Raw genomic sequence first — 20,183 nt, forward strand, 5'->3', positions numbered from 1 at the left:
GCAGTAGTCTGAATTACAACTGACAGAACACAATAGCGTCATGGCAATAGGATCACAGCAGAACACCAAAAAAGTCAAATTAAAGTCTTTCTTTATAACAATGGAGTACTACATTAAAAGCTTTGTAAATGTGTTTTTTTCTGAAGATATTCTGCTGCTATAAGTCAGCATTCTGACATGGTACAGGCTGTCATGTATTAGATAATGAAAATATTTTGTCCTTCATAAGGACTCAACTGTAATAATGAAAAGGATAACACATTTTTAATTTCAAAGAAGTCTGAGGAAGATTGTTTACATATCCACATTCCTTATATACACAGTCTTTCTATATGGGAGACAAAAAGAAGAGTGTAACTAACATTGCAGTCCAGAAACACAAAGGGGGCTACCAAAAAAAAAAAAATGAATCAAATAGTTCATTGCTTAGAAATATTTTAAGTGGTTAAACAAAATACCTGAATTAACTAAGGTGTTTTTTTTCCTAAGAAGTTCAAGTGAACAAAGACACTACAAAATGTACACTTCAACATAGATTTTAGGGGTATAAATATTACGAGGTATGCAAACTAATAAGGACTTAGTTTCCTTATAATTTTTAAGACACTAAAGATGTATTTTTCCCATTTAGGTTGGGCATAAAGCTCAGTGATAGAACACTTGCTTAGCATGTGTGAGATCCTGGGTTTGATTCTCAGTAACACGCACACACACACACACACACAGCCCCATATTATTCCTTGCTAAGTAACTCCCAAATTGCATGTGTAAGTGATGAAGCACTGCATTCACTTATTCCTTTATAAAGTGAATTAATAATTTTAATTTTTATTTAATAAAATTAATAATTTTAATATGTGTTATAATGACACCCCACTATAGGAATGGCAAATAATATAGCATGTCTGCTTCTGATCTTTCCCTTATTTGTGGTAAATATTGGTAATTAATCGTACCACTCCCTTCCAAACACAGAAATCAAAATCTTTCTCAAATGGAAATTTCAGTAAGCTAACAACCACTATCAATTTTTGCAGCAGGCAAGAGAGGTCAAGAATATTTAACATTCTTTTCTCTGTGGCTTGAAAGATTTAAAACGTTACCTAAAGAAGGGGTTATAGAGAAAACACATAGAACTAAGGGACCACACAATTTTCAACCATGTGACTTAGGGCTTATTTGTGTTCTCAAAGATAGACAAAATTTTTCACTCATCTGCCATGATGGAGTTTATAGAATTATAAATCAGATGATGAAGTTTACAGCTAGATTTGATTCATATTCTACTATTCTGAATCCCTGACATAAGTGGCATTAATAGGACTTGACTGGGACATTTTACCAAATGAACTTAGCAATATCCTGATTTACTGTCCCTTTTTCTTTTGTACCTCTTCTCTTCAAAAAGTTTTCCTTAAACATGTCAAATCGGGATTAGTCACTTCTGCTTCAAAATGTTTATTTACTTCAGTCCTTTTCATTCTACTACAGCTCTCTAGTTTTACATCTCACCTATTTTAATGGCTTTAGGAGAAACTGATTTCTACTTCCTCAGTCTCTTCCACTGCAAATTGTCTTGTTCAAAGGCACAAAGTTAAAATTTCAAAAGTCATACTTTAACATCAAGACCCAGCACTGATCCCCCAATGCTGTTCTAATCACTGAATCACCACCATCATCATTCATATTTAATGAGGGCTTACATGCCAGGCAATGGACTATGTAACTCTTATTTAATATCAACACAACTCTACATGGTAGCTTTATATTTTTTCTTTCCCATTGTTTGATTCAGCTAATGTCTTAATCTGGGGTAACCCATGTACCCCAAAACAGAACCCAAGTGGAAGATTGCTTAATGGCAATGAGCACAAATGCCTCTTTGCTGCAACTTCCTTCTAGAGGTGATGTCTTCTTTTTCTCCATTGCCTTGAATATAGGCTGGTTAAGTGACTTGTTTGCCCTACAGAATGCAATGGAAATGACGTTTGAGCTCTGGAGTCTAGACTTTAAGAGGTTTGTAACTTCCTTCTTGACATCTTGGAGCACTGTCCTGAAGTGTCATGGAAGGAAGTCATTTTAGTTCATGCAGCATCAGAGATTACAAGGAAGAGAACTAAGTTGTCCCAGCCAACAACCAGTATCACCTACTAGATAAGTAAGTGAAGCTAGCTTCTTCCAACTGACCTGACTTTCTAGCTGAATGTAGTAGCCATGTAAATAAAGGTGGCTCCATTTTCATGGGTAAAGAAAATAAGGCAGTAAGTAATTTGCATAATACTACACATTATTATTAAGAAGTAAAAATGAGATTTCAATCCAGTATATCTTCTAGAACTTACACATGAAACTAATAAAATGTGCTATCTCCCTATTGGAAATACTTTTTAGACCCTTTTCTATTTGGTACCTTCCAGACTGGCCCACAATTACATAAAGCATGTTTTCTCAAAGAAATAATGTTATACACACTATAAACTTCTCTCTCTAACCCATAAAAGTTCCTGAAGTATAGAACTCTTGCAGTGATGAAACACTCAACCAAAATGCTTCCTGCTGTCTAAAGTAGATGCTCCAGTAGGTGGAGTTGAAGAAGATGTGGCATAGATATGGAGGACCTGGCTTCTGGGTATTTTAAGAATATTACCTAAGTGACCCTTAAATCCCCTCCTTTTCTTCTTTTAGTAAAGCAACTCTCCTACCAGGTACTTAGCCTATTTTCTATTTCAGCGTCTTTATTTTTCACCTTGGTTCAGATTTTTCTTCTCTCTGCCCTCAATGTAGAAAAGATTATCTAGGACTTTTTTATTGAAATTTAATTTGCATAAATTTGTGCCTTATTTTCCCACTAGGAACTTAAATTTCTTTAAGACCATGGCATTATTTTTCTTTAAGAAGCTTATATTATTTGCTAAAACAAACTAGTATGCATTCATGTAAACAAAGTTTAAAGCCTAATTATTATATATTCTAAAAAGGAAATAAAAACCTTAAATTGGAATTTTAATTATGTATACCTTAATTTATATAAATGGATTACTTTATTAAACCACCCAATAGTATGATTTGCTAATCTTTATAATAATGAGATTGACTACTGACCTAGAAACAGTATTTATGCAAATTTGCCATAGGAGATATATAAAAGAACACAAGTGAACAGAAGTTAATATAGAAATAGTTCTGCTTGTTTTATAAGGCAGTAATATTCGTTCTTAATTCTAAACTTTACTTCATTTTATAAATGTTAGGTCTACTACAACTGTTTTCATAAATATATATGAAATGACTTGTGAATTACATGCTAAAATTTATGAACACAGGAGGCTGAGGGAGGAGGATCACAACTTTGAGGCTAGCCTTAACTAGTAGGCAAGACCCTAAACAACTTGGCAAGACCCTATCTCAAAAAATAAAAAGTGCTAGAGATTTAGCTCAGTGGTAAAGTGCCTCTGGTTCAACCCCCCAATATCAAAAATAAAAAATAAAATAAATAAAATTTGCAAACAATGAAAAATATCTTCCTGCAATAAAGTTTCCCAGCCTGCATTCCATGGTCTTTACATGGTTATTTTTTATTTAATTCAATACTTATGCAAGATTACCTTCTCAAAATGCAAAAAGTATTCTTCGGAGTGACAGTATCATTGGTAAATAGTTTACCAGAGATTAAAAAGTTCACTTAGTAACAGAACAAGTTAGTAAAAGAACAAGTTAATGAAGTTTGTATATAAAAAAAGAAAAGAAAAAATAGTAAGTTGAAGGTCTTAAGTAGGAAGCTTACATAAGAACACTAGATACCAGAGCAGAAGGGGAACACCATGAGGCGGAATGATAAAAGACAAGTGAGGATCCTGAAAATAAAATTTCATGCATTTAAAAAATTATGACTAGGTCATATTCCCCATATTTATATTGCAGTGATTTATAATTTTTTCTCTGAGGCTGAAATATGAATAGGGAAAGGGTTCACCATTATCACTGCCCACCAATGTAGAGGAAGGTGATTAGGAGCATGACAGTGTAAAACTCTGGGCTCTCACCACCTTCCATCCTTACTCCCAATACGCCATCTCTAATTCACGTAAAATAATCGCTAATCTAATTGACTGAATACATTCCTGACACTTAGGTTTATAAACTATAATCTTAAAATATAATAAGTCCACTATTCTAATTTAAATAGAATTATTGTTTCAATAATAAGCTATTTGTATGCCTAATAACTCCTGCTTCTACAGAAAACTTTATTGGGAATTCTTACCTTGGAATCTAGAAGCCTGTTCTTTTCCAGTGGGACAGAGAACTCCCTTTGCCAGGAGTTAATCAGGGTGGCTCCTGTCATCTAAGGCTGAGATGCCAATAACATAGGGTTTAAGATTGCATGGTAATTGGGAATGCAGAGTATAAAGAAGGATCTAAAGAAGCATATTACAGTTAGAGAATTTTTTTTTTTTTTTGTAGTACTGGTGATTGAACCAGAGTTGCTTTATCACTAAGCCGCATCCCCAGTCTTTTTTATTTTTTGAGACATTTTCTTGCTAAGTTACCGAGACTGACCTAGAATTTGAGATCCTCCTGCCTCAGCCTCTCAAGTTGCTGGAATTATAGGCTCGCAACACCAGGCCCAGCTTTTTCCTCTTAATTCGTAATTGCAAGTGAAATTTTACTTCAAGGAAGGAATGCTATTAATTATATTTACATTTTAAGAATTATACTAGAGTATTATTCCAGAGAATATTTTCACCTCTTATCTATACCTGCCAATTTATTTTCTCAGACCTAAAAATACATCTATGCTTCATTGTAGATCAAGAAACATTACCAAACATTTTTTAAAACAATAGGTTCTTTAAGTATAAAGTGTCCCAGTAAGGTAAATAGACAGCAAAAGATGTGATTCAACTAAAAGAACAGGGGAACCAAAAATTTGTAGTCTTAGAAACTCTACAGAGTTAACAATTATTAATAGGGGTTGAGAATTCATATGAAGAAATGGTCTGAAATCACTCATAAGAAATTCCAATCAGGCTGGGTGCAGTGGTGCTGCCTGTAATCCCAGCAACTCTGGAGGCTAAAGCAGAGAGATCATGAGTTTGAGACCAGCGTCAATAACCTGGTGATACCATGTACAACTTAACCTTGTCTCAAAAATTTTAAAAAGGGCTGGGGATGTAGCTCAGTTCTGGGTTCAATCCCTAGTACCAAACCAAACAAAGACAAAAAACGGGACCCTTGTACCATAGCAGAGAGAGTTGAAAATGAAAAGGCCTCTGGGCCTTAAACCTTCTACAGACAGAAAGCAGGCTGAGAAAACATACACAAATGTGGGCTTCTCTTCGTGGAAAAAAAGTGACTCAGAGAATGTAATTGAGAGTCCAGAGGGCAGAGCCAACAGCTACAAAGAACCACTTCCAGGCTTATACACTTTCACCAAAAAACCTGTAACCTGGGTTCTAGTTGCATTTCAAAAATGCTCTATGCCTCCATTTTCCCGTCTGAGCCGCATCTATTCTGATTATTCCTGTGTCATTACTGTATATTGGGAACGTATAGACCAAATAACTAATAGCTTTAGTTTATAATGTCTTTTGATCCAGAGGAACTATACTTGAAAAACTGTACCCAAGGAGTCACATCTGAGGAGTCACATCTGAAAAGTCTCAGTTCAGGTACTCGGACATGATTGTAGATCATAACATCTGAGACCTCAATGCTGAACCTAAGGTCATAATGGGATTAGATATCGGTGTCTTGGCAGGAATGGATTAAGTGGTTTCTACATATGAGAGATGTTGATAATTGGGAACCAGGGGATGGACTATGGTAGTTAGGTCCTAACAATGGCCCCAGTGTTATTCTTGGTCTTGTATACCCTGACCCTCCGTATTAAATCCCACATTAACTCACTTTAACCAATAAATTCAGGAGAAAATCAGAGTGCTAATTCTAAGACTAAGTCTCAGAAAGAACTGCCAGCTGCTATATTTGCATTTTTGGTAGACAGGGTGACAATATAAGTCCAGCTACCCTGCAAACAAAACCATGTGAACTGACCACATGGAAAGGCACTGAGACTATATGGAGAGGGAAAGAAACCCACCTTTAACCTATTCAAGCCTTCAGATGACAGCCCCAATCATATCACAACTCTATGAAAGACTTTTAGACAACATGGGAAAATAAATTCTTCAGGCAATCTACAGAATCACAAAAGCTAATAGTAAATGTGGTCAGTTTGTTATGCAATAACAGATAAGTAAAACAGGAATGATCGGCTACTCTGACTGGGCAGCATGGAACACAGGAAACTTCTATGGTGAAGAAAATAAACAGCATGATGAATTTTCACCTAAGTATTCACCTCATAATTACCCACAAGGAAGATATTGAAGCTTAACAAATCTTGGAACTTCAGTTGTACCCTGTTCTAGTCAACATCAACCCTCTCCCACCATGAACTGAATTAACTATAATTCTAATTTCTATCACCACCAATAAAATTTTTGCTAGTATCCATAAGAGTATATGCTTTTTTCTTTCTCTAAATATATTGTCTGGAAAATATATTTTTTACTTTAAAAATTTTTAAATTTGTTCTAATTGGTTAAACATAACAGTAGAATGAATTTTGACATATCTTACACAAATAGAGCACAACTCTCATTCCTCTGGATGTAGATGGTGCAGAGTCACACCACTAGTGGAAAATGTATTTTACTGTTTTATCAGTAGGCCTTTTTGTTTTGTATGAACATAACACAATTCTGTTTATAGGCATCTGAATTGATTTCTACATCAGGCTTTTATGAGTAAAACTGTTATGAGCACTGTAATGGTTATTTTTATGTGTAAAGTTGACTGGGCTAAGAGATGCTTACATAGCTGGAAAAAATTCCTGGGTATGTCTGTGAGGGCATTTTCAAAAGATATTTCTGTTTGAATCAGTAGACTGAAGAAGAAAAATCTACCCTTATCAGTGTTGTCAAATATCATTCAATCTTATGGTGGGGGACAAACAGAACAAAAGGGCAGAGTAAGGGCAAATTTCTTCTGTTTCTTTGAGCTTGGACATACATCTTCTCTTGTATTCAGACATTAGCATTTCTGGTTCTCTGACTTTTGTAATATGATTTAGACCAGATGTACACTTTCCCTCTGGTTGTAAAGCTTTGGCCTTGGCCTGAATTATACCACTGACTTTCCTGATTTTCTAGCTGGCAGATGTCATATTATGGGACTTCTTGGCCTCCATAATCTTGTGACCCAATTCTCAAAATAAATATCCTTTTTCATATCTATCTATCCATCCATCCAACCATCCATCCAACCATCTCTCTTATTAGTGTGATTTTCTGAAGAAACTCCAACCCATACAAATATTCTTATATGTCTTTCTGTATTATATAGTTAGTCATTATTCCTGGGTAAGTTGCTAAGAATGAAATTGCTGGGTCATAGGAACAGATGTAATTTCAACGGTATTACCTTAGTAAGTAATAATTTTTAAGACATTTTCATGTTTATTGGTCATTTGAATATCCTCTTTTATGAAATATCTGTTCAAGTTTTATCCATGCTTTTTTATTTAAAATTTTTTATTGTGGAAAAACAGGTAAAACATAAAATTTGCCACTTTAACCATTGTATAGTGTAATATTTTATGTTTTGCCTATTTTAATGGGTTATCTTTTGCTTCCTTTTTTTAGGCATTAATATTTATTATGACTATATATTATATGTAGTCATTCGGGATTCAAAATCTTTTGTAGGAGACAAATCCACACAGATACAATCATTTAATCCTTGATAAAGTCACCAAAAAGGTACACTGGAGAAAAGACAGTGTTTAATAAATGGTGCTAGGAAAACTGAATATCTATATGTAGAAGAATGAAACTAGATCTTCATTTTGCACCCTACACAAAGTCAACTCAAAGTAGATGAAGGAATTAGACCAGAATTGTTGGAAGGATTAACACTCCAACATACAGACTCAGGCAATGACTCAATAGGAATCCTAAAACTAAGGAACTAATACTAATAATTAATAAATAGGATTACATCAAATTTAAAAGCTTCTGTAGAGCAAAGGAAACAAAATCATGGAAAGAATCTACAGAATGGAAGAAAATGTTTGCCAGCTGTTCTTCCAAGAGAGGATTAATATCCAGAATATAAAAAGAATTCAAAAAACTTACCACCAGAAAAGTGAACAAAACAATCAATAAATGGGCACATGAGCTAAACAGACACTTCTCAAAAGAATAAATGCAAAGGCCGACAAATATATGAAAAAATGTTCAACATCTTGAGCCATCAGAGAAATGCAAATCAAAACTACATTGAGATTTCATTTCACTCCAGTTAGAATAGCAATCATCAAGAATACAAATAATAGTAAATGCTGGGGAAGATGGGGGGAAAAGGAACACCTACACACTGTTGGTGTGTGGGTAAATTAGTATAACCACTGTGAAGGTTTCTCAAAAGAATGGGAATGGAACCGCCACCTGACCCAGCTATACCACTCCTTGTTATTTATCCAAAAGAATTAAAGTCAGGTTAAAATAGCATATGTGCATACACATGTATATACAGCACAATTCACAATAGCCCTAAGGGAACCAGCCTAGGTGTCTGTCAACAGATGAATGATAAAAAAGTATGGTATATATACCCAACGGAGTTTAATTCAGTCATAATGAACAAAATTATGTCATTTGCAGGAAAATAGAACTTGAGAACATTATGTTTGCTTAACATTATGTTAAGCAAAACAAGAGACTCAAAAAGTCAAAGGTCATACTTTTATTTTCATGTATGGCATCTAGAGAAAAAAGGGAGAAAAAAGGAGGAGCAAATCTCATGAAAACAGAAAGGAAACCAGTACAGTGGAAGAAGGGGAGGATGGGGGGGAGGAAAAGGGAGGTATTGGAGAATGCTATTGACCAAATTATGTTATGTGTATATATGAATATGTCACAATGAATCCCCTATTATGTATAATTATAATGCACCAATTAAAAAAAAAGTTTAAAATAAAGAAAAATTTATTGAGCCAGATGTGGTGGTGCATGCCTGTAATCCCAGTAACTTGGGAGGCTGGAGCAGGAGGATTACACGTTTGAAGCTAGCCTGGGCAACTGAGCAAGATCTTCACCTGTTTTCTTCTAGGAGCTTTACTACTTTTCTTTCACACTTAGGTCTATGATTTACCTTCCTTTTTCTTGAAGGGCAGTTTGCAACTGAGTATTTCTATCAGTCCATTTCCTGCCTACAAAAATTGGGGGTCTGAAAACCTTTCATTTAATCTCTGTTCCTTTCAGTCTAAGCTGATAATGTTTCTGCTGGTATAAAATGCTCCAAAAACTTTGTAGGAACCACGTATGTCAAGGGGATCCATGTCATTAGACAAGTGTGTTCTCCAAAGATTTTTCTATAGCTAACCCTATCTCTATTTTTGGCTTCTGCTGAGATGGTTGATTGAGTTACTCCTCATATCTCCAGCAAATGTTTGTCCATGCTCTGGTTTCTCCCCAGAGCATTTTATATCATTTTTTTGGTAGTAGACTGAGAATTTACCAACTCATGATGTTCTGGTTCCTTTTTATTTACCACTTCCTTACTCAATTATCCCCCTTTTCTCACATTTAAATAGCAAGGGGAAACCAGATCACAAATCCCATAATTTGTTTGGAAATTTCTTCAAGTAAATATCCACATTCCTTGCTTAAAAGTTCTATTTTCTATCTCATATAGAATATAATACGTCCAAATTTTCTACCACTTCATAACAAAAATCACCATTCTCCCAGTTTCCAATCATATTCTCCCAATTCCTTCTGAAATCTCACCAAAGGCACCTTTAACATTCATATTTCTAGTAACATTCTGTTCATGATAATGCACGTGTTCTCCAAGATGACAACAGCTTTGTCTTCCACCCTTGACCCTTCTTCTGAGCTCTCACAAGAAGCGAGGCTTTTCCTACCATGCATCTTAAAATTCTTCCATTCCCTGCCCATTATCAAATTCCAAAGCTTCTTCCACAATTTTAGGTATTTGTTACAGCAGCACCCTAAATTCCTGGTACCAAACTGTTACTAGTTTCCTAGGACTGCTACAGCAAACTTCTATTGAGTGGCTTAAAGCAAAGGACATTGATTCTCTCACAGTTTTGGAGGCTATGTGCCTGCAACTGAAATATTGTCAGAACATCCCCTTTGAAAGTTCTATTGGAGAATCCTTCCTTGCTTTCAGTTTTTGTGGCTCCTGGTATTTTTTGACTTGTGATAGCATGACTCTAATCTCTGTCTTCATTTTCACATAGCATTCTTCTCTGTGGCTCAAATCTCTCCTTCCTTTCTTTTATAACAACATGAATCACTAGATTTAAGGCTCATTCTAAATCCTAAATTATCTTTCTTAAGATTCTTCACTTAACTACAAGTAAAGACTCTACTGACAAGTTCAGTCAGTAGAACAATGTGCTAGGTCTTCTGTAATAACTGAGTAGCTTAAATAACAGAAATCTACTGTATCATAGTTCTGGAGGCTGGAAGTCACATTAAGATTTCATCAGGGTGATTCCTTTTGAACACTGAGAAGAAGAATCTGTTTCATGTCTCTCCCCTAACTTCTAGTGTTTACTGCCAATTTTTGGTGTTCTTTAGTTTGTGGAAGCATCATTCTGACTTGGTTTCATCTTCATATGATGTTTTAACTCTGTATGCATTTATCTGTATCCAACTGTACCCTTTTTTTTTTCAACTGTACCCTTTTTATAAAAACACCAGTTATATTGGATCAGAACCCACCATAATCACCTCATCTATTACCTCTGCAAAAACTATTCCAATTAGATCACATTCTGAGGTGCTAGCCTTCAGAACTTCAACATAAGAATTCTGAGGGACACAATTCAATCTATAAGACATAATCCTAAATTACCAGGAGTTAGGGCACATATGTACCTTTGAGGAGAAAACAATTCTGTACACTATAACAATTATATTTGTTTTGACTTTCAGCATTTTAAGTAATTCATTCCCTTCTCATTCTGTTTGCATAGTTTTTGATAAGAAGTCAGTGATAATTCTTAATCTTTCTCTTCCATAGGTAAGGTGTTTTTCTTAGTTTTTTTTTTTTTTTCTTCAAAATTTTCTACTTGTCTTTGCTTTCTACAGTTTGAATATGTTATGGTTATGTATATTTTTGAGTTTTTTTTTTTCCTGTTATGTTCTCCTGATTGAGTTCCTTATGTGTGTGATGTGGTGCCTGTCATTGATTTTGGAAAATTCTCATTCATTGGCACTTCAAATACTTGTTCTGTTTCATTCTTTTCCTTTCTGGTATTCCACCCAATATACCGTTTGAAATTGCCTCAAAATTCTTGGATGTTATATTCCGGGTATTTTTTTTGTTTTTTGTTTTTTGGGTTTTTTTTGCATTTCACGTTGTGAAGTTTCTACTGACCAATCCAAGTGTACTGATCTTCCTTTGGTCATGTCTAGACTGCCTGATGAGCACATCAAAGGCATGTCTGATTTAGGTTAATTTTTCTAATTTGTAGTACTAACTTTTGATTGCTTTTAAGAATTTCCATCTCTCTGCTTACATTGTTTACCTATTCTTGCATGTTTTCTACTTCATTTATTAATGTCCCTAACATCTTAACTGTAAGTATTTAGAATTTTATGTCTAACAGTTCCAACATATTTGTCATACTTGAGTTTCATTCTAATAATTGCTTTGCCTCTTTAGAGTGTGTTTTTCTCAGCATGCCTTGTAAATGTTTGTTTGAAGACGAACATAATCTATCATGTAAAGGAAATGAAGTAAATAAACCTTTACCAAGGTGTAATGTTAATCCAAGAGTTGTGGACTGTATTTAATGTTTGCTATTGCTGTAGGTACAACAGACTTCATATTCCTCTAGGGTCCTTGTTTTTGTCTCCTTGTTCTCTTCTTACTTTATTTAGTACTCCTCCTCAGAGAGTATACGCCTTCTAGTTGTAATCCACTGTTATTGTACTGGGATGCTACTGGTGTGGTGGTAAGTGTAGGGGAAGTGCAGCATTCTTTAATCTTATGATCAAATCTTAGCCTTTTAATGTATCTGGGGCCTTGAGCTGTGACCTTAATAAATGTTTCTTGTTCTCTGCTCTTATTTCTCTGAGATGAGAGAAGGATGTTAGTATATACTTAGGAGGACATAAGAAGGATATAAGAGTAGGAGTGTAAGAAATGCTCTTCCTCCAAATGCTGTAAGGCTCTGATAAAGTTCTTTTCCCTGGAAAAAAGGGTTCTTTATTACACAGCATGTCCTAGGCTTACTTTACAGTAAGGCTTACTTTACCCTTCCATGCTAGACCTGTTAGAGGTCCTTCTGGGCTTTTCACTGGGAGACCCTGGTAGGGTGGCTAGAAGTGCAGAGTTCTTGAAAGTACTGGAGCCCACTCAGACTGTTGTTCCCTACAACTTGTTTTTTCCTTTGTTTGCTTCCAGTTTTAAAATTGATCACACTTTCCCAGGCCAATCTTTTACATAATCATAGCACACATAATTATTTTAGTGACCTCTGCCAAACCATCTAAATTATTTATGCTTTCTTCCAGTCAGAATATAATGGCATATTTATAGGTAAAGTATTTTAGACAATTCTATTTATGACAAATCACAAAAATCACATTTCAAAAATATTACTTATCTATTATTTGAAGAAACTTTAGATAAAATATTAAAGAATATTATTTAATATGCACGAGGCTCTAAGTTCTATCCCTAGGACTGCAGAAAATAAAAATAAAAAGGAAAAGAGAAATAGCAAAAGGAGAAGAAGGAAGATAGGGAGAGTGAGAGGAAGGGAATAAATCTAAGAGTAACAACTGAGATAGCTTATTTTGTCCTCCACAGCCTAGTTAGAGGAGCACTAAATGAACTGCTACATCATTTTTTTTAACAGATAAAATATGTGCTTTTTCAAATGAATACTTTAAATAAAGCATATTTTTCTTACATAATGTAAAAGCATTAAAATCTAAAATTTTAGTGCTTACTTTCCAGAGAAGGAAAATAACAAATACTAAACCTAAAAAGGAGAACAACATCACTTGTGCCAAAGTAACTCACAGCTGTACTATTTTCTTTATCAGAATGAATTTTCCTAAGACAAATATGTAATATATTTAATATATTTGTTTCCTTATTGCCCTTACCAAGTATATTTTAATTTTCTTTCAAGTTAGTCTAAGTAAAATAAAAATAGATTTCTTTTTTTTTTTTTTTTTTTTTTTAAACAGGAGGCGTCAGGTGCTGTGAATGATGGCATAGGCTTATAATCCAGGCTACTCAGGAGGCTGGGTCAGGAGGATCAGAAGTTTAAGGTGGCCTCTGACAACTTAAGAATACCCTGCCTCAAAATAAAAAAAATTAAAAGGGCTGGTATGTAGCCCAGTGATAAACTCCCTGGGTAAATTTCCAATATCACAAAAACAAAAACTAAAATTAGGGGCAGTTGGTTGGGCCTGGGGGTACTAGGGGTATATCTCAGTGGCAGGCAGGACACATGTAAGAAGCACTGAGTACAATTCCCAACCCTAAAATAACAATAACAACAAAACCTAGAGATTTGAGAAATTTCAGAGTATACTGCTATATTTAAACAATTATTAAATCCCACTCATTTATTATCAATAGCTATTACATCATTTATAAACTATATTTATAACTTTTCTACATGTTATTATTTTAAATAACTGTGTAAAATCCACATCTCCTTGTGGGTGAAATACACTTGACAGTGAAATCTTTGTTCATGTTTTCTTCCCAAAGGCGGCCTTACCTGTGGAGTCCAATAAAAAGTGGGGTTCAATCTGTAGAGTTTTCGTTTGTGGAAACTCTGAAGTGGCCTTGTTCGGGCTGCTGTACTCATGATAGCCAAGGATGGAGATTTCAATCTTGTCCTGTCTTTTCTCCTTTTCTTACTGTGCTTCTGATTAAGTAACCAGCTACTGGAGGAAGAGAGCTCATCTAAATTCTCTGAAGCACTGAAATGTCATGGAATAATTGGAGGAGGTGGGTAGTAAGAAGGGAAATAAAACAAAACAAACAAAAAGACAAAGAAAACTAAATGTAAATTGCCTTCGTCCATTACGATAGGAGAGCATTAATTTTAGCCAATTTTGTAGTAACAATTGGTGAAAAAAATTATATCAATTGGGCAATTTTACATATTCAAGCTGTAGATATAATGTCTACTTCTATCTTCTCCTACAAAAGAAATACCCTCCCAGTTAGAAAATACTCACAAGTTCTATAGTATATTATATCAATGTTTGTTATACATCAGTAATCCATACATTGTACAGTTTTACTTACATAAAAAATATTTTTGCATAGGGGTAAAATTACATAGGATTAAAGGCTTAAAACATGCTGAATTCTCATGGCTGCATCATTAGTAGCTCTGAAATAAGCACTGTATACCATTCCAGCAAATCCTGAAACAGAGCCGTAATCCTACTATATTTTAGGAATTCTTAAAAACTTCTGATACAGGTCAGGCACAGTGGCTCACACCTGTAATCCCAGCAACTTGAGAGGCTGAGGCAGGAAGATCACCAATTCAAGGTCAGCCTTGGCAACTTGGCCAGACCCTGTCTCAAATAGTAAAATAAAAAGGGTTCAGAGATAGAACACTCCTGGGTTTGATCTTCAGAACCAAAAAAATAAGAATGAAACACTCATACAAGTTACACATGAAAATAAGCATGTTAATGTCATAATTACTTTTTTATATTAATTTTTAACATATTTAGGTATATAACTTCATTCATACTCGTATATTACATATAAAATAAACTTTTAAGGTTCTACAAGGTGCCAATTTCAATCTTCTTTGTGTATATTAAAGCTAGTCAATTTAATAGTCTAACATTAATCTGCTATATGTGATTCTGCTAATCAACATATAAATTCTAAATATACTATTTGGTTCAAGTAGAATTGGTGTTTGAGGGTTAGCATAAGATATGATTTTTCTATAGCAGTATTATTGGTTTTGAATAATTTATGATTGCTATAAAATATTCTATTAAATTATGAGTAAACTGTATAATTCAAAAATACTTTAGGCAGTAATGAGAAACTAGAAATAAGGTTGCCTGCATGGTTTACGTCAGTTAAATAAAAAGAATAATTATAGAAGTTGGTGACTATAATACATTCAACAAAGACACATCTGAATATATACTATTTGCCAATATAGGAGAAAGAGCCAGTGACAACTATTTTACTTGTAAACCACTCACTTAAGACTCCAGTGACCCACTCCTTTGGGAGTAGCCCTTAACAGAATTACTTCCCCCCCCCCCCCGCCTTTTATTCTGCACTCTCTGATCCTTTTGCAAGTATTGTTTCCTTCCTTTAGCCCAGCATGTTCAAGATGTTAACTGCTAAATTTCTTTAGATTTAAAGAACCCAGAACAGAAAGCAAACATCATAACATAGAATGGTTCTCCTTAATTTTTTATTTCTAGGCAACAACTCACACAAAGCATGTAAATTGTATTGTGAGGTCAACATGCAAAAAAGTAATACATCTGCCTAAAGAGAACTATAGGAAATAGTGCCAGGAGGTTGAGGTCCCCTGCCATGTTCTGGAAAAGAAGAAAACAGGAGATAAACACCCTGCATGACTAAGACCCTACTCAGCACACAGCCTTCTTGCCCTGTATCTCATTGTACCTCCTTTTCCTTCCCATGAAAGCCCTTTGTGTCCCTGAGGTCCTGAAGATGTAGTTTTAAGGAAAAAAGGCTCCTTCCATCTTCCAAGCTGCCAGGCCTTCTGTGATCATTCCTTCCATGATTCCTTCCATGATCATTCTCGATCACCTGGTTCCCAATTATTGGCTTTTGAGCAGTAAGCAACCCAGACTATAGTAGCAATAAAACATTCTAAAGACATTGTATTATCTAGCCAGCTAGAAAAAGGCTTAAGGTATGATGCTGCTCTCAAATTAACAGATACAATCTCATATACTAATACTAGTTTTAAAAAGAAACATATATAATATATATGTGTGTGTATATGTATATGTTTATATATATATATATACATCTATACATATATATATATAAAAAATTCATTGTTATTGAAAAACTTTAAGGTTATATCATTACTAATTAAGAGTCTGTTATTGAGAAACCAGAGCCACAGAGCTGGTCTATCATGTCAAATGTGAGTAAAGACATATGCAATAGCCAATATGAAGTTAGGCACTGAATATGCCAGGTAGCTGGCAAAGAAATGAGTCAAAGACAAAAAGAAGACGTATTTCATTAAGTAGCAGTTATTATAGGTAATCAAGGTAGGAGAGTTAAGATTTAGGAAGGCTGGGGTAGATTCAGCAAACCAGAGTTTCTTTCTCCAACAAGTAAGAAACACCTTTAGGCAGAAGAATATTGAAACCAGTCTTGAAAATCAGGATCAGGTCCGTTCCCCCTTGTTGAAAATTAAACACCTAAGGGAAGCACAAAATGTTTTATAGAACAGAGGGGGGGGGGACGTGTGGGGGGAGAGAGAGGTGGGGGTCCAGAGCTAGTGCCCCAGGGAGTTGGGGAGTACCCTGCTCCTTTTATAGATATTAGGTTTCCTTTCTTCTCATGTCACCTCCTCCTCTTATCTTGCTTATGTGGCCAAAGGCAGGAAAGGAGCCATGCAGAAGTACTTCTCCCTATTTTCCATATCTGCCCAGAAAGGCAGGAAGGGAGTCACCCAGGGGGAATTCATTAACAATTCCTTGCTGGGAGGAACAGTTCCCTGAATGCAGGTGACCTTGGCAACAGGTCCCAGAGGAGGGGAAGTGTCCTGGAGGTATTAGCATTTTCTTTCCTTTTTAATTCATCCCCTCATCTTCCTGACCCAATCATTCACTATCTACACTGAATGTCCTTTTGCCCCTGTCTCAATATAGAGGCTCCTTAAAACTTGTTCTGACAGTGTCTAAGAGAAATTAAAAGTTTTAAGAGCTTTCATTCTGGGATCCTGAGACATACATAACCAACTCCTCCTTCTACTTAACAACTCTTTAGCTGTTAATGAGACCCAGTTTCTTCCTTCTACGAGGAGGTTTAGCTCCAAAAGAAAGAGCCATTATCTCCCTATTGAATAAAAAGATACAGATTCTGAACTGGCTAGAGGCTCACAGGCTTGTTTAAAGATTAACGAAAAGTTTGCCTTTTGTGTCACTAAATGGTATATTTTTAATTTTTCAAAGTACTACTGGGTGTGGTGGCACATAGCTACAATCCCAGTGACTCTGGAGGCTGAGGCAGGAGGATCACAAATTTAAGGCCAGCATGGAAAACTCAGGAAGATTCTCTCTCAACACAAAAATAAAAAAGCCTGGGGCTATAGCTCAGTGATAAAGTACCCATGGTTCAATTCCCAATACCAAAATAATAATTTTTTTTTTTAGATAGTTCATACATTAACAGAGGAAAAATTTAGTTTTATTAATTTTAAGAATATAATTCATCCTTAAATTCTAATTAGTAAGGATTCTTGAAAAGGGTAATAAAATTTTATACTTCTCGAGTAAATAGGGAATTACCAAAATTGTAAAATGTGTTCACTTGACTACTAATGTGCAAACTACATTATTCTCACCAAAGCTAATTTTGTACACAACCACCAAACTAATCAGGTACTTTCATAAATAACGGGTGGAAGTTGTTGTAATGGTTATTGAAAATTCACTTCTTATTTTACACAGAGCTTTACACTAAAGAGGGGTCAATGAACCCCACTGAAAAGCAAAATGAGAGGAAAATCCTGAGAAAATTTTGAGGAAGACAATACAAGCCTGCTCATACGACTGTAATCCAAGGGTTTTTCCTCAGGAGATAACAAAATATCTAGGCAATTAAGTATTTAAAAAACAGGAATTTATAACAAAGATATAATTGGTAAATCAACTTGGGAACACCAACATGAGGAAAGAAGATAGCAGATTAGAGGACATACTTCATAGCAGTTTCTCAGCACCAGACTTACAATGTTGGATGACTGCTTCTCAGCAAGATGGGTAACAAAGGAAATTCAATGAAACTTAATATTGAACTGTAAAAGAAACTATAGATACACTGATACTCAGAAACTTCAAACAAGAAATAACATGTTAAGAGATGTGCCAGGTTGGTTGGTAGCCATGGCCATTGAGAGAAACAGAAGTGCAGACAGAAAGTTAGGGAAAACCTTTCTTTCTTGTTTTGGTTGGGGAAACCTGTGGATTTGAGAGGGATACCAATCTTATTGAACACAGAGTCAGTGGGAAAAGAGGTTCAGTGAAACCAACCAAAAATCACCCAGGTCTCCTGGATTGAGAGTTTAGTGAGAACTGAGATCTCTGGCCCACAAAATGCCAGCAGGTGTCCAGGGACCTGCTATAAACACCATGTGGCATCAAGCAGAGATAAACTGGGATCACAGAATACAAGTAGCCAGCAGTCACATTTTACAATCAGCAGAGTGTGCCTAAACCATAGTGACTGAGAATCACCAAGACAGAAGAGAATATGGAGACACAAGCTAAAGGCAGTAAGAACATTTTCAATGAGATAGTAAAAGGAAACTTTCACCATATCAGAAATGAGATAGATATCCACATACAGGAGGCATACAACACCCCAAACAGACCAAATCAGACAATAAGCTCCCCAAGACACATCATAATCAAAATGCCTAACACAGAAAATAAGGAAAGAATATTAAAAACTGCAAGAGAGAAACATTAGGTCACATTTAGAGGTAAGCCAATAAGGTTCACTTCTGATTTCTCAATTCAGATACTAAAAGAAAGGAGGGCCTGGAATGAGATATTCCAAGCTCTAAAAGAAAACAACTGCCAACCAACCAAGACTGTTATACCTAGCAAAGCTCTCTTTCAAATGCAAAGGAGAAATAAAAACTTTCCATGACAAGAATAAACTTAAAGAATTATGACCACCAAGATAGCACTATAAAGAATACTCAAAGATAAAGTTTACACAGAGGAACACAAAAACAAATCCCAAAGCTCCCAAATAGGGGAAGATCAAGAGAAGAATAATCTAATATATGAGAATCAAGACAGAATTAAATATAGCAAAAAATTAAAATGGCTGGAACCCAGAAACACATATCCACATTAACACTGAATATAAATGGTCTCAATTCCCAAATTCAAAGACATAGCTCAGCAGATATTATGGTTTAGATATCAGGTGTCCCCAAAAGCTCATGTGTGAAACAATGCAAGAATGTTTAGAGGTGAAATGATTGGGTTATGAGCCTCTTGATCTAATTAGTGAGTTAATCCCCTGGTAGGGATTAACTGGGTGATAACTATAGGCAAGTAGGGTGTGACTAGAGGAGTTGGGTCATTGGGGGTCATGCCTTTGGGATATATATTTTGTGAGCTGAGCTTAGTGCTCTCCTCCAACTCCTCCCCCTCACTTCCTGGTGCCATGTCCTGAGTTGCTTTCCTCTACCTCTGCAATGCTATTCTACCTCCCTTCCAGCTCAGAACAATGGAGTCAGCCATCTATGAACTGGAACCTCTGAAACCATGAGCCCCCCAAAAAACTTTTCCTCCTTTAATTGTTCTTTTCAGGTTTTTTTGCTCACAGCAGCAAAAAAGCTGACTCAACCAGAAGAACAGATGAAAACATAAGATTCAACTATATGTTGTTTGCAAGAGACCCATCTCCTAAGCAGAGACATAGGTTAAATGTAAAAGGAAGGATTTTTTTATGCAAATGGAGTCTGAAAACCAACAGGAGTAGCTATTCTCATATCTGACAAAGTAGATTTCAAGCAAAAAAAAAAAAAACAAAAACAAAAAGAATCAGAAGCTGGGGTTCTAGTTCAGTGGTAGGGTGCTTACCTAGCATGTGAGGTACTGGTTCAATCCTCAGCACCAAATTAATTAGTTAATTAATTAATTAATTAAAGGTATTGTGTCCATCTACAACTAAAAATATTTAAAAAAAAAATAAATCAGAAGAGACACAAAGGCCATTATATCCTGGTAAAGGGAACACTCCAACAAGAACATATAATAATAGTAAATATATATGGTCCAAATGTCAGTGCAACCAATTTAAAAATAATATACTCCTTGACATTAAATCTCAAA

At 35.3% G+C, this 20,183-nt stretch overlaps 1 protein-coding gene across 5 annotated transcripts in view; it reads right to left on the minus strand.

Moving 5' to 3' along the window:
• The window catches only part of KANSL1L (KAT8 regulatory NSL complex subunit 1 like), a 130,004-nt gene that overhangs the window by 36,496 nt on the left and 73,325 nt on the right, over window positions 1-20,183 (minus strand). For all 5 annotated transcript variants that reach the window (XM_079134628.1, XM_079134624.1, XM_079134626.1 and 2 more), the window contains exon 6: window positions 13,847-14,051. In XM_079134628.1, coding sequence (XP_078990754.1) covers window positions 13,847-14,051 — 205 coding nt within the window. The remainder of the gene's footprint in view (window positions 1-13,846; window positions 14,052-20,183) is intronic.

Source organism: Sciurus vulgaris, assembly GCF_902686455.1.
Source record: "Sciurus vulgaris genome assembly, chromosome: 3".
Taxonomy (NCBI): domain Eukaryota; kingdom Metazoa; phylum Chordata; class Mammalia; order Rodentia; family Sciuridae; genus Sciurus; species Sciurus vulgaris.